The sequence below is a fragment of the Branchiostoma lanceolatum genome, chromosome 11 (assembly GCF_035083965.1).
Source record: "Branchiostoma lanceolatum isolate klBraLanc5 chromosome 11, klBraLanc5.hap2, whole genome shotgun sequence".
Lineage (NCBI taxonomy): Eukaryota > Metazoa > Chordata > Leptocardii > Amphioxiformes > Branchiostomatidae > Branchiostoma > Branchiostoma lanceolatum.
The window spans coordinates 13012831-13028442 of NC_089732.1; the positions used below are offsets into that span (position 1 = coordinate 13012831).

At 42.2% G+C, this 15612-nt stretch overlaps 2 protein-coding genes across 2 annotated transcripts; both read right to left on the minus strand.

Moving 5' to 3' along the window:
• Nucleotides 1-98: 98 nt before the first annotated feature.
• Nucleotides 99-6983, minus strand: LOC136444488 (pancreatic lipase-related protein 2-like). Its single transcript, XM_066442054.1, has 10 exons — nt 6831-6983; nt 6066-6229; nt 5340-5483; nt 4426-4660; nt 3569-3823; nt 3051-3150; nt 2514-2662; nt 1647-1761; nt 1085-1270; nt 99-273 (listed from the first exon to the last, which is right to left on the minus strand). Exons 1-10 carry the CDS (start codon nt 6868-6870, stop codon nt 195-197), a joined length of 1467 nt encoding a protein of 488 aa, XP_066298151.1. The 5' UTR covers nt 6871-6983; the 3' UTR covers nt 99-194.
• A 1346-nt stretch (nt 6984-8329) lies between these two features.
• On the minus strand, nt 8330-15296 carry LOC136444490 (inactive pancreatic lipase-related protein 1-like). Its single transcript, XM_066442056.1, has 10 exons — nt 15154-15296; nt 14656-14819; nt 13748-13891; nt 12408-12642; nt 11754-12008; nt 11439-11538; nt 10857-10999; nt 10466-10580; nt 9156-9338; nt 8330-8488 (listed from the first exon to the last, which is right to left on the minus strand). Exons 1-10 carry the CDS (start codon nt 15260-15262, stop codon nt 8410-8412), a joined length of 1527 nt encoding a protein of 508 aa, XP_066298153.1. The 5' UTR covers nt 15263-15296; the 3' UTR covers nt 8330-8409.
• Nucleotides 15297-15612: the final 316 nt, after the last annotated feature.

A 15612-nucleotide genomic window follows, 5' to 3' on the forward strand; every position in this document is an offset into this window, starting at 1 on the left:
TGAGTAACCCATAAGACCTCTGAAGAAACCATGTCAGAATCATGATGAGATATCATAACAAACAGTAAGACACAGTAGTAAGAGGACCACACCATCTCTCATGTTGAGATACTTTTTACTATCCGCAAAGCAAACGATCGTCTCATATTTTGCCGGCCATGTTACTGTTAGTATGCAGCAGTGGGAGGGCGAACTTAGCAGGTGCCCCCGACCTGGGTCAGCTGTAGAGTCTCCCCATTGTTGACTGGAGTGTCGCTGCCACAGAACTTGAAGCTAAAAAAAGGAAAAACGTTTTAAATTCTTAGGTCAATAAAAGTCTCTGTCAGTATATAAATGTAGCAATCAAATAGCACATTTTGCAAAAATATTTACAGTAACTCATGAAAATTTGCAGCAAGTATAATGTTGTCCACAATAAAGCCGATGGCAAATATGTAAACAACTTTAGAAGTGGAACATATGGACTATAATTTAAGGCTACTATGCTATGTTAACAACTTTACTTCTGAAGCTTAGAAGTGGATCATATGGACTATGATTAAGGCTACTATGCTATGTAAGCAACTTTACTTCTGAAGCTTAGAAGTGGAACATATGGACTATATTCAGCAGCAGTCGAATATACAGATATACTGAGCCTCCATACGAACTGTGTTACTGTCAGACTGTCTATGGTCACATTTGTTTACAGAGCACTATAGTAACAAAGCTAGCCTTATATAGAACACAGTTGAGTTACGAATTGTACTCATCAACTACGTACACAACGTCATAACCAATGTGCATTTTTTGCATATAAGCATGAAGCATTGCCGAAAAAGAACGCTCGGGCTTTCGATGCTCACCATGCCCCGACGTTGTGCCCTTCGGAAAGGCACTTTACATGACCTTCCCTGGCATGGGATTGACGCTAATCTGTCTAAAAGTGTGCCAAAAACACACACTACGGATGTGGTGTGCCGATGTGCCAACATCTAGCACATTTGCCACCAAGAGCCATTAACTTTATTCCGGGCTGGGGAGGGGGGCAACGAAATCCAGATTGACCACAATGTAGATGGGCGCTGAAGTTCTATTTGTTTACCTTGTCTGAGACTCCCCGGCTGTTATAGTCACCTTGCCCACTGTGTAGTACTGGGCGGCGAAGAAGTCCCAGATGCTGCTGGACCTCACGAATCTCAGGTGGACCTTCGAGACGGCCCCGATGTTGGAGGGGCTGCTCACCAGCTTCTGGTAGGTCACGCCGGGCTTCAGATCCATGTCGTCACCACTGTGACAAAGATAGGGTCATGTTACGAATTTTTTGAACCGTTAAAACCGTTACAGCAAAGAAATACAAAATTCCAGATTGGACGGCATGGCTACATTCTGTCAGTGTTTCTTCAATGAGTCGCTTGTCCTGATTGATTTCGCCATATATTTCATCCATTTACATAATTACCAATTGATCAAGTTAACGTCCTTCCAAAACCATATATGTATATAGGACGGCGCCAATTTCCCTATTCTATCGCCCTTGGACCACATGACTATACCATAAAGTATACGATACAAATGAAATGGACTTTGAAAGACATCCTGACATGTCGTCTGACCTGATTCTAATTCGTCTAGAAATGATGCTAATTTAAATGTTCAACACCCACTTGGTGACCTCCATGGTGTCCGTGATGCCACTGGGTCCCTGGAAGGTGACGTAAAGACGGCCGGCAGTCTCTTCCATACGGGTGGATGACGTCACCTGAACCTTGTAGTGGTAGGCTATGAATAGAATCATAAAAGAGACGATTTGAACATCGTTCCTGGAGTTACGTTGTCCAGGTCAGTACTCAATTGGTAGCGGTAGCTTCTGGTTCCAATTAGTTGGCAACTGGGAGACCCTGGTTTGAATTTGGGGAAGGGTATCCTAGTAGGAGCTTTACCGTCTTTCGGAAGGGACGTAAAATAGGGGTACCATGTTCCAGAAGGTGTCTTGAGTACGTTACAACAGCCCCATTACTCAGATGGGTGCCTACTGGCTGTAATAGTACACAACAAATTTAAAGTGAATAGTATATACTAAAGATGAACAGTTGTCCCGCCCTTGGGGCGTCGCCAAAAATATCAAAACGAAAACCTTTCAAACACATTTTCTAGCTGAGTGCATAAACACAATTCCTAAGTACGTTACAACAGCCCAAATACTCAGATGGGTACCTACTGGCTATAATAGTACGCAACAAGGTCAATAGTATGTACTACAGATGAAAAAAAATTCCCCGTCCCTGGGGCGTCGCCAAAAATACCAAAACAAAATCCTTTGAACACACATTGAGTTGGTATGCACAAATCTTAACCTACCACCTGGCTGAGTACCGTCGTTGGTGGTGAGGTACAGTTTCCCGAGGTGAACAAGGTGAATAGTATATACCAAAGATGAAAATTTGTCCCCGCCCCTGAGGTGTCGCCAAGAATATCAAGCATAATCGTTTAAAACATTTTCCAACGAACTGTGCACACAAATCCTAACCTACCGCAGAACTTGCCGCCCGGTTGGGTACCGTCGGTGGTGGTGAGGTACAGCTTTCCGCGGGTGCCGTAGTGGTCCCGGGCACGGTAGCCCATCTGGGAGCACGTGTTACCGGCACAGCTCATGCAGAACCCGTCCTTAAACTTATCGTAGCTGAAATTAACGAAATGGTGAAAAAAGACATTGCTTCAATACTGCTTCGTTTCATTACGTAAGTGTGGTAGCTTATTGAAATCATCCACATTGTTAAACTTTGACAGGAATACAACCAGTTTGATTTGTAGAAGACACTATGGAGAGATTTGCCTATAAGAGAAGAAGCTTAAGCACAACTGGAAATGCAATGAATATGCAGTACCACTGGTAAACTAATAAATGATCATGTTTCTAGAATTGTTACAGTTTTGAGCGGTGAAGACTACAATACTGGACCTTTCTGCCTATTCTATAGACTCATTAACAAGCCAGACATCATTTCTATACTTGTCAGTCTAAACATACGACCAAAGGGTTTAATAAAGACCAGTAAAAAGAACTTAACCTTTCGCATGGGTATGCCGTGAATGGGCACTCGGAATTGATGGACTCGGTGAAGTAGTCGATCGACCTCAGGTGACTGCATGCAGCAGCAGCTTCAGCACCTACAACCGTAACATAATCAGGTCTTCAGTGTTATTTTGTAGCCCAATAAGTCATCTCAAAGTTCACAGTACGCATGTGTTGCCGTGATGCATTGTGGTCTAGGTCAAAGTTCAACATCCTTACCCTAGTGAACAAATCCCAATCGTATAACCTGTCCTTTAACACGACAGAAGATCTAACCAATGAAGAAAGTCGAAGAATACAAGTGTAGCGATTGTTTACTAGTGACATGATGATGAACTTTCACCTAGACCATAATGCATCGCGTTTGCACATGCGCACTTATCATCTTGAGGTGGCATGACATGACAATGTTACATCATAATCAAATCAAAAGAAAAGAGCACGAGATATATAACCCAGAAGTTCCGCTGCAGTACCATAGCAAGTCACTAGGGGGCTCAAAATCATTCTTACCATCATATCCGTCAGTGAGAAGCCCGAAGCCGGTGGAGACCACGCTTGAGACGATGTTGTCATGGCAACCGGGCTGGTACTCTCCGCCATTGGGGTAGAAGTCCACATGACCGGTGGGGAGGCTGGTGCCCATGCCGAGGGTTCCGATGAACGGGGAGCCGTCACTGTGGATGACGTCGACGAAGAGAGCGTCCGTGGGGTCTAGTTTGACGACCGCGTCCATGCCATCAAAGTACGGCTCGGATGCGTCAAGAGCTGAGAAAAACGATATTGAACAAGAAAGTCATGCATGGCAGCCTACACCCCCTCTGGCGAAACATACAAAAACAGCAGTGCATAAACACACAGGCAGACAGACAGACAGACAGACAAGCCAAAACAAAACGAATGTTTGCAACTTTTCCCTTGCGGTCATACTGACACACGGGTAAAAGACAATATAACCTTTTTGAAAATCGCAGTGTTGCCTTTGACTGAAAAACCAATGTACAAACTTAAAATGCATCAAAAAAAGTAACTTACCAGTGATGCTTGTTATAAGCTTTATTCTATGCACCCATCTGTCACAGGTAGTTAGACTTACCAGTAGAAATGCCCAAGCACCCGTTGAGAATCAACATGTTATGTAATACAATTTTTACTTACTAGTTTTAGTTCTGTTTTGTATGTAAAGATGCCATGATTCTTATTTTATGCACCTATTTGTCACAGATAGTTAGTTTTTGTATACAATATTGTGTCACTTCTGTAATGTTACCTTAAAGTATTGCTCCAACTTTAGTCTGATGCTATGATTTTGCTCTTGGTTGTAAAAATTGGCGGAGGTGAATAAAGTGGTGGGGTAAAAACAAACTTACCAGTGATGCGTCCAATGTTGCCGAGGATATCGCCAGCGTACCCAGCCACGTGACATCCCAGGCTGTGACCAATCAGGTGGAAGTTGCGGGCGTTCGCTCCGGTCTGTAAGCTCATGTAGTCGATGATCTTCGCTACTTCGGCTCCCACCACTCGGCTATTTGCCGTAGCCTGTCCGTAAGACCCGACTATGGACGCTCCATCGGCCCAGTCAACAGTGACGACGTTGATGTCCTCCTGTGATGTGGATTTACAGTTAGTCAGTTAGCTAGTCAGTTAGTTATTTAGTTAGTTAGTTAGTTAATTGGTTGATTAGTAAGTTAGCTAGCTAGTTAGCTAGTTGGTTAGTTAGCTTGTTAGCTAGTTAGTTAGTTAGTTAGTTAGTTAGTTAGTTAGTTAGCTAGTTAGTTAGTTAGTTAGTTAGTTAGTTAGTTAGTTAGTTAGTTAGTTAGTTAGTTAGTTAAGGTCAATCCATCAGTAGTGATAACAGAACACGTCATTCAACAAACAAACATTCATCTGTTCTTTATAAAATTCATTCCAATACGGGATCTTAACTGCAGTCTCTTAAATTTCACTGGACAAGCACTACTCTATATCACAGTGACGGAAGACGCCATAAGCTACCTGCCTGACGAGTCACGTGTTCTGTCTCACGTAAAGTGAAGTCATAGAAGTGGTATATTTTTTTCATCCCTTAAGAATTTACAGTAAAATATGTGGGTAAATCCAATGTTGTGTGTGTGTGTATGTGTGTATGTGTGTGTGTGTGTGTGTGTGTGTGTGTGTGTGTGTGTGTGTGTGTGTGTGTGTGTGTGTGTGTGTGTGTGTGTGTGTGTGTGTGTGTGTGTGTGTTAGGAAATAACAGCTAGAACCCTGCTTCAGAATCAAACGTCTTTTATTTGTAAGAACTAACCTTCAGTAGCAGTTCGTCCACTATGGTCTGGACCCACGCATGCTCAGCAGACCCGGTGAAACCGTGGATCACCATCAGGGTGGGTTTGGAGGCGCTGAAGTGGGAGGCTGACAGCGTGTTGATGGAATCAGCAACCAAGCGTTCCTATTGGACAATTATCATGAAAGTTAATTGAAAAAATACTTTGCTAGGAGGCTAATGAAAAAGGACGGACAGACAATGGGAAAAGCATGTGACTACTCTAGTCTAAATACTGACACTAATTTCTTACTTATTGAGTTCGACATCTTTTTAATTAATGAAGCATTCACTATCAGATGTAGAGATGGTATTCACACCAACTAAAATGTATCATAAAGTAATAAAGTCACAGGGCAATAGCTGGAACCATACAAAATATACACAGTAGAATAAAACCACATCATATCAATATACATAAGTTTCACAACAAGACAAGCTATTTACAATTTTACATTTTTCCCAGTCATTTCTTTTTATTTTGCGATGTTCCACACAAAGTTTGTAAGTACCGTGGATGTCATCTCACACGGCGATGATAATTTGTAGAGAGAGTGCATGTTTAGCAATTCAGTAGTTTATTGTGAAATCAAACTGGAATACGTACAGTAGCTTAGTATGTGTACGTCTGAATTTGCGATATACGTTACTCGTATAGTGTAGCTTAAGTTGTCATATTTCCTTCAATAAGTCGTGTAAAACACTAACCCTGAGTGCCATAGTTGGGTTAGCGCGGGTGTACAGGTAGAACTTCGTCCCGACGATATCAGGGGCGTCAGGCAGAGACGACAGCGGCCGGTTCAGCCCCCAGAAGGGAGCGATGTTAGAGAAGCACCCGAGGTCTCCATAGCAGACCTCGGCCGCCTGGGCAGCTGGAAATATCATTTTATATAACCTCCATTAACATTAATCCGACGGGTAACATAAATCCGCTACTTTGAAAAGCATTAGCTTTGAGAGATCTCTAGTGCAGTACCCCCAGGTAGGCACAATTTAGATATACAGGAACCCATTATACTGACAAACGTTGTTTTGGAAATCTGTTTGGACGAATCTTTCCGGGGTGGCGGAATTATGTACTCTTTTGGAATTTAATATGTAAGTACATGTTAAAGCATAAGAATATAAAATTAAATTCAGAAAATACAGAAAGAATTTTCAAGATATGTTTATTCTGGAGAGAAAATATAATTTGTGGATATATCATCGTCTATTTTTGGACAAGTGTTAAAACAATTTCCTAAAACAATATGGTCACTCGTAGATCTATACAATGACGTAGAATCAAGGCTACCTCAGACTGTATCTATATATTAAATGTTATTGTTGAATAAAAATTACAAAGAAACCAAATGAAATATTTTTGACAGAAAATACAAAAGCAGAATATACTTTGCATCGTTGTAGACTAATTAATCCATGACTAATTCTTTACCTTTATATTACCATGAATTAAAAAATAACAGCACTTACCGTACGCCAGCGAAAGAATAGACAGAACAGACAGCAACATGTTTCCTTTTCTTAATTCGTGCGGATTGTGACCGATTCTGGTATAAAATACGGAGAATTACAAGAGTTCTATGTGCTTTATGTGTGTTACCCCACCTAAGTTTGCTTCCGTCAGTACGCACATATGTACACTGACATTATCTGAGGTACAGGAAGTTAGGTGACGCTAACGTCCTTCAAATTCTGATGTAACTTAATGGGCAAACACGTTAGTAAGTTTTGTGTGTGTGCGTGTGGAGAGGGGGGTTTGAAGATGATACTTTATTTTTATGACAGCATTTCTTTCCAATGATTAGCATTTGGATGTACATTATGGACTTCTGTGTTCCAGCATTCAAAACCTAGATTAGTATTTCGCTATTATTTCAAAGCAATGAACATTCATATCATTAAAACTATATATATATGGGCATAACTTCTAAAAAATTTAACCTCACGCGTCTTTCATATTCAGGTCACAGTCAGGTACATGGACTTTGTAGTTTGGACCTTGTCTACGGAAGTTTTTACTACTTTGCAAATTAGGTTCCGACAATTTTGTCTGACCCTAAGCATCCTCCGTTCAAGTTGGTACCGTTTACCGACTGGCTGATGATGCAATAGTATTTGTGACGTCACAGGGCTGTAGTTACAGACGTTGTTAGTAATTTTGTGATACTAATCACGTTTCTTCAAAAATGACGACATATAAAGGATAACTGGTAATATCGAAATTAGCAACATTTTTAGAGACATTGTTTCGTTGTTTGAACGAAAGGGCGCAAAGGATCATGGGATCCAGCAATGTTGACGCCCCCCTCCCCACACAAAGATGTGTAAAGAAAACAACCTGCAATACTGCCCAGTGCCGATATTTTCCGTGCTCATTATAGTTTGTTAGAACAAATTCTTAGCAACCGTCACAGATTCATGGGAAAATTGCACCCATCACCATCTTGGAAACTGAATCTTGTTACATTGATTAATGCCCAAACACCTCAACGGGGAAACCTGTTACATACATGTAGTAAGTGTTAGATTTCATATGAATGAATTATTATTATGTTTGTAGGAATTCTCTTCAACAAACATAATGTTTGTTTATTTCATTCAAAGCGTAACAACGTATGACAAGCCAACGTCCTTAATCTCCAAGCAGATGTTGAGGTGGCATGTTTACCCATGGACACGCACATGGAATGTGTGGAGTACGCACTGACGTCACACTTATGTTATCTTTATCACTCTGTTGATAACGATTGTCTACAAAGTAAAGCTGGTATTGTACAGTAATTGGCATCCAGATATAGTATCTTTCCAAATATTAGCATGAAAACTCATATCTGTTGGTACATTTCTATCATTCCAAATAATAAATATTTTCTCACCCAACTAAGTTCTGTCTATGAATCCTATACAAACTGCGTTCGCATACTCAGCAAAGGCTTCTATTCTTATCACAGAAAGAGACCATGTGCTCATTATGTGAGGTAAATTTTATTACTCATATTTCGATGTCATTGATTCGTCCGTGTTTGTATCAATGTGTGAAGACGTCTCTTCAACAGTTCCCTCCTGCAGCGGTCAGTGTAACCGTCTCTCCGTTCCTGATCTGACTGTCACCCGCACAGAATCGGTAGCTGTGAAATAAAACAAAAGAAGACTTACTCGATTATAGATAAGTAATGGGCAGTTTCTTTGGCATGTACGAAAAAAAGTTTTACAACAAAACACGCTTGCAGGTCCATGAAAATCTGACTGGGACTCAAACTAAGACCGCTTTTCCCTGAGCCTAAAGTGCCACCTGCAACTTCATGACAAAACCATGCATGACCACATGAGACATCCAAACTAACACTGCAGTACCTTAGAAGGCCACTAGGAGACACCTGTCCACTTTCCAAATATAATCCATTCAAAGATTCTGGAGTTCTGCTGTTAAGCCATAAACATACGGTGGCCCACATGTACAAAACCACAAACGCTACGGGAACAAATCAGTCTCCCCTGTCTCCCCTGCCGTGTTGGTGACCTTGTTGAATGTGTGGCACTGGGCGGTGAACATACGGTGGCCCACAAGTACAAAATCACAAACACTACGGACAGCATATCTAACCTTCTTGTCGGATATAACTATGTGGCTGTACGTACCCAGTCTGCGTCTCACCTGCCGTTATGGTGACCTTGTTGAGGGTGTACTACTGGGCAGCGAAGATGTCAAACAGGCTGCTGGACATACCGTGGCCCACAAGTACAAAATTGCAAAACCTCAAATGCTACAGAAAGCATAACCTTGTCTGTACGTACCCAGTCTGAGTCTCGCCTGCCGTGATGGTGACCTTGTTGAGGGTGTAGTACTGGGCGGAGAAGATGTCAAACAGGCTGCTGGACCGGGCAAATCGGACGTGGACCATCGTGACGTCACCGATGTCCTCCGGGCTCATCACAGTCTTCTGGTAAGTCACGCCTGCGTTCAACTGCATGTTGTCACTGTAATTAACGTGCAACGGGGATCAGAAACTACATGGTTGAGTAGTATGCGTTATATAAGTGGGGTCGTGTGGCGCAACGGCAGAGCGTTCGACTCAGAAGCGAAGAGAGCCAAGAGGTCCCGAGTTCGAATCCTGCCATGTCACATCACCGATCTTGTGCCCTTGGGAAAGGCACTTTTCACGACTGTCCTCACTTCACCCAGGTGTAAATGGGTACCTGACTTCGGTTGGGGAAGGTCGTATTGAGGTCACCTGGTGGCGCCGAATGGCGGGTAATTTCTGGCCAATAAAAACCATTATTATCATTATAAGAAAACATGGGACTTTTCATCAGCCACTGCCTCCAAAGAAGAAGTCACCCCCCCCCCCCGCCAGTAATGTTGCAATACACTGCATCAACTCAGCGCTAGAAAGGCTGCCATTGCGGGTAATTTCTGACCAATAAAAACCATTATTATTATTATAAGAAAACATGGGACTTTTCATCAGCCACTGCCTCCAAAGAAGAAGTCCCCCCCCCCCCAGGTAATGTAGAAATATTGGTTAGATACATAGAATAGACACTTGTTACCATTCTTACTTTCTCTACTGTTTGTACCCTTGCAATTAGCCTACGGCCATGAATTTGCAAATAAAGGTTGCAATTAGCAATGATGATTTTTGCCTGATGCTCGTAAAATATGTGTGAATACATTTTTTCTTAAACTACATACAGACGTTGGAGTCTGTTCAATCGGATTTAATTTGATTTTTGTCAATTTTTCTAATTTGAACTGGTTGTATTTTGTGAATGTGGATGGCCCAAATCGAATTCAAATCGGTTTCACCTCAAACCACATCATGAGGTAGTGCGAGACAGTTTAGATAATCGGATTCAAATTCAATTTGGGCCGTTCACACTCAATATTTTTTTCAAATTTAAACGGTTACATTTTGTGAGTGCAGATGACCCAAATTGTATTCAAATCGATTTCACCCAAAACCACATCTTGAGGTAGTATGAGACAGTCTGGTTGATCGGATTCAAGCAATTTCACACTCAAAATTTCGATTAGGTTTGCGAAAAATGTGTGGTATTGTGTGATATTGTATTTCGTGCAATATTCGCTTATTTTGATGACGTACGTGGTGACCTCCATAGAGTCCGTGATGCCGGTTGGACCCTGGAACGTGACGTAGAGACGGCCGGCAGCCTGCGCCATCGGGCTGGATGACGTCACTTGCACCTTGTAATGGTAAGCTGTACAAAATGAATATTCATACATTTAGAAATTATCTCAGCACTAGATTATGCAGAACTCATTATCATTGTTGATAGGCAAAGGCATATGTGTCCGGATATATTGTACTGCTTAAAAACCTGCCATACATTGTACCTGTTACATTTGTTGTGCATGCAATAAAGTTTGAATTTGAAAAATATTTCCTCCTATGGGCAATACTAGGGTTCCCTGGGAGGCCTGCATAGGAGGCTACCTAATTTTACATTTGAGAAAAAGTATACTAGTTTGGATACCGCAGTATTTCCCGTTGGCTCCGTCGGTGGTCATGAGGTACATTGACCCGCGGGCGCCATAGTGGTCCCTAGCGCGGGCTCCCATCTGGGAACAGCTGCCGGTCCCACAGCTCAGACAGAAGCCTTGTTTGAACTTCTCATAGCTGAAGATAAAGAAAAAGGTCGATGTTACTGTGGGTTTACTCTGGAAGCAAACCTGTATTGTTTTAGCTCAAGGAGTGATGAGCGTTGCCATCTTGTTTAGCGAGTCATTGTGCACTTGATAAAGTCTTGTACCAAAACAGAGTCATTAGAAATTTCTGCAGCGACAGTGAAACCTTGAATGTCAGCAGTTATTGTTCTAGTCAAACAAAATGAGAGACTATCAACCATCCATCAACCGAGACGGGGGCTGATACCGACTTCGCGACACCTTTGACCCGTTGCTGACGTCACACTTCCGTTAAAGACACGCGACATAGGCTTCGGGTCATTTCAACTTGAGAAGGAACAGAAAATGGAAATATATGGCGTACAATATCATTACAAAGACGAGGGACGTCCTGTCATCAGTGAAATATGAAAAGTGAAGTTCAAATCTACCTTTCGCACGGATAGGCGGTGAAGGGACACTCGGAGTTGATGGACTCGGTGAAGAAGTCGAGGGCCTTCAAGTGACTACATGCCAAAGCTGCCTCAGCACCTGAATATGCAGAAAAAGGTGTAAACGGACTCAGGGTTAGAAATCTAAACCATCAATGGTGTCCTTCAATCGTTCGATATATGCATTCTGTCATGTGTTGTTGTGACGTCACTAGAATAAGTCCTGCAGGTAATAAACCTGAAGTAATTTCAGTAGATGTTATGTTAGACATTAAGATATTTTTCTTACTCTGAACAAGATTGTCTTGACCTTACCGTCATATCCCTCTGTGAGCAGCCCCACGCCGGTGGCGACGACTGTTGAGACGATGTTGTCATGGCAACCGGGTTGGTACATGCCGTTATTCGGGTAGAAGTCCACGTGACCGATGGGGAGGTTGGTGCCCATGCCGAGGGTTCCGATGAACGGGGACCCGTCGGTATGGATGACGTCAACGAAGCGGGCATCGGTCGGGTCCAGCCTGACCACATTGTCCATACCGTCGAAGTACGGCTCAGCGGCATCAAGAGCTGAAGCAAGAAGAGAAAAGAAATCAGGAAAATCTATACACCTCTTCTTGACTTATGTCCTGTTCCAAAGTCTCCAACAAAAACATCCCTGCAGTTCTAAAGAACGCTGCTAGGAGACCCAAACTTACGTCACTTCTTTCCGAGCGCAAATCCTGTCTACAATGTACTAGTACCACCCAGAATCTTGACAATAGCATCCCCAGAATTTGGAATACTAAAACAGAAAGTTCTAATGTAGTACCAGCAAAAGCCGACAGATGGCTCAAAACCTATTCATTTCTTTCAAAGGTCAAGACCTAACTGCATATACCAAATTTTATAACAATCCATTTCTAGCTTCTTGAGTTATACTGTTATAAAGATAAAACAACGTTGAAAACCATAACGTTTTCCACTGACCAGTTATCCGGGCAAGGTTGCCCAGCGCGTCCCCGGCATACCCGGCGATCTGCGCCCCCAGACTGTGGCCGATGAGGTGGAAGTTCTGCCCGGACACTTCGTAGGTCCCCGCCATGTAGTTGACCAACTCCACTATCTGTGCTCCCACCACCCGGGTGTTGGCCACGGCCTGTTCGTACGACCCTGTAAGGGTCGCTCCTTCCGACCACTCCACGGTGATGACGTTGGCATCCTCCTGCAAAGATGACAAGAAAGTTAAAATCTTATACTGTGTCTCCGTATAATATTATAGTTTTGTTAATTTCTTGCTGATTCTGTCTAGTGCGTTTCCTCATTGGCTTCCATAAAGCACCAGACGTGCATATAGCTGGAAACAGCATTTAGCTGTTGTGTTACGCCGAAGGGTTTAAGTTGAGTTAAGTTACCGGCTATAGAGATACAGAAATGAGAAAGAATATTCTGGGACATTACTTAGACCTTTGACCTAACTTCCTGCCAATGTTCTCCTAGTGCCTAGCATGTGGAAAGCAGCCACTCTACCACATTCAAATAACAATGGATACACAAGCAAATAGACAAACAGACACACCGAAAACAATAAACGAGGACGATTGCTGGATAACACACGTATATAAACACTGACTTTAGATAACACACGTATATATACACACATGTAGGCTTGAAAAAAGTTTTAAACGGGAACTATCCGACTACAGAGTCTTTTCTGGAGATGTGGCGTGAGTGTGTACTGTTGACTTAAAGGTGTTCACTGCTATTTGCTACACGTGTATACACATGTTGGTATCATGTTCGAGGCTTGCAAAGCTAGACTAGCCTTTTAAAGGTTAACTGGTTACATGTGTATGTGCATGTATATACAACCAATTAAGTGGCATTGAGTGGCGCAATCGGTAGAGTGTTTCGCCCAGAACCGAAAGGTCTCGGGTTCGAAACCCCGATATGTCTCGATTTTGTGCCCTTTGGAAAAGCATTTTACTCACTCGACTTTCCTACTCCACCCAGGTGTGAATGGGTACCTGACTTCGGTTGGGGAAGGTCGTATTGAGGTCACCTGCTGGCGCCGAATGGCAGCCGCCCAGACCCTTGCGACTGTTCCACAAAGTGCAAGTGTGGAGCAAATATGTATCTGTTGTGTATTATATTATTGTAAACCCTGCAGCAATTCAGCTGCCATTGCCATTGCACTGGCTGCCATTGCACGGGTAATTTCTGACCAATAAACCATTATAATTATTATTGTTATTATCATCATTATTATTATTATCATTATTATTATCATTATGATTAACCAATTATGGAGAAGAGAACCGATGACCTACCTTCTTCAGCAGTTCATCGACCATGAGCTGTACCCAGTCGTGCTGCGCGCTGTGCGTGAACCCGTGGATGATCATCATGGACGGCCGGACCGAGCTGAAGTGCGATGCCGAGAACGTGGCGGGGGAGTCAGCGACCAGACGCTCCTAATGATAGTCACAATGATCTTTATTGCATATTGCATATTCAAAATAACTGAAGTAAAAGTGTACAGTTTACGCTACGTTCCATCTGTATCTATGTACAGCGTCTCTTCCCCCTTCTTCAAACATGTGTTGACAAATTTACAGAGATTTTCCATTACATTGTATTTTTAGTTGACATTATACTAGTATATATACGTGGACATGTCGTCCTTCATTAAATGTGCATATTCCTGTTTATGATTTTGATTTTGTAAGGGCCATCTTGGAAATCAGTTACCATGTTAACTGAAAGGACCACCCTAAATATTCATAAATAAATACATAAAATATATGGTCTAGTTAATAATAAGACCAAGTGTAGTACTCATCCTGTAAATTCATATGTGTTGAGAGTTACCATTATGATAATGCAGAGCTATAATAATGATTTTATCCATTACAATGTACAACTAACATAACCATGAACTGATAAGTATCATCAAGACGATCTAATTGCTTGCCAATTAACCGTTATTCTGCAATATTGACTGATATGTTTACATCGCACCTTTTTTTCAATACTGGTACGAGCTACTGTTTATAGCTGGGTCGATGCAATGTGGGTTTTGTAACATATTGGTTTAAATCAATTCGTTGGCCTCACCTAGTCTATAATTCTGTTTCTGCAATATATAGTTGTTTTTCATTGTACCACAGAAAGGATCAATTTCTATTAGCGTCGTTTGTTTACGTAAGTGATCATATTGCCGTTTATAACCACTAACCCTTTGTGCCATAGTCGGGTTGGCGCGGGTGTGCAGGTAGAACTTAGTCCCGATGATATCAGGGGCGTCAGGCAGAGCCGACAGCGGCCGGTTCAGCCCCCAGAACGGGGCGATGTTAGAGAAGCACCCGAGGTTCCCATAACACACCTCCGCTCCGTGAGCCACTGGTCACAGGAAAAAACATGTAGGAATTACATGCAGCGAAATAATGATATTGAATACAAGAAGGGCCGTAAAAAGTCCCTTTGGGGGATAGTAAAGCAATCTAAATTTGAAAAATGATAAAAATCAGAGGTACCTAAGTATACCTAACAATTTAACCGAATACAATGCAATTTCACCACACATATTGCAGTCATACTCTTAAACTTAGTAATTCTACGGGTTAGTTATTGTTATTGGTTAAAATTGCTACGTTTAGCGATAGAATTGCAATGAATACTATGTACCCTTAATCAACGATTTGTGATGTCAATACAACTAAATCTTTCAACTCACCATGGCACGTCAAGAAGAGGGCCAGTAAAGACAACATGTTTCTGCAAGTTGAAGTTCTCGTGTCTACACGTACACTCACAGTCCCCAGTCCTGGGTTAGAGTGTGACATCCACAGCTGTCTGATGACCCGGCCTTGCTTTATTTACTCACGGAAACTAGCCTACGTACGTGTCACTACAAAGGTCTCCTGATGATTGATAGATGTATGTGTGATAAACATCAACAGCCAACAAATGTACGTTTGATACACCCAATGATGCTAAGCTTTTGGACTCAGCGCTAAGTCATGGTTACGCACAGTCACAGGATACAGCTTACGTCACCATACGTCATCAAAATGGCGGCCGCTGACTAGCAAACCGTGTCGTCCAAAGTTTAGTTTTCTCTTCTAGTGTCCTTTAATTAGAAACGTCTGTGTGTTACATAATCTAGCCTAAAAGGTGACAGAGAATATCAGGA

Bases quoted from the DNA above. Each gene is read 5' to 3' on its own strand.
- LOC136444488 (XM_066442054.1), bottom strand. From the start codon at position 6,870: ATGTTGCTGTCTGTTCTGTCTATTCTTTCGCTGGCGTACG. The intron at 5,484-6,065 runs GTTAGTGTTTTA...ATTGTCCAATAG, and splicing joins ACCCAACTATGGCACTCAGG to GAACGCTTGGTTGCTGATTC. The intron at 3,151-3,568 runs GTAAGAATGATT...TTACGGTTGTAG, and splicing joins TCTCACTGACGGATATGATG to GTGCTGAAGCTGCTGCTGCA.
- LOC136444490 (XM_066442056.1), bottom strand. From the start codon at position 15,262: ATGTCACACTCTAACCCAGGACTGGGGACTGTGAGTGTACGTGTAGAC. The intron at 12,009-12,407 runs GTCAGTGGAAAA...TTCTTGCTTCAG, and splicing joins CAACCTTGCCCGGATAACTG to CTCTTGATGCCGCTGAGCCG. The intron at 8,489-9,155 runs GTACGTACAGAC...TTTATTTCACAG, and splicing joins GCAGGCGAGACTCAGACTGG to CTACCGATTCTGTGCGGGTG.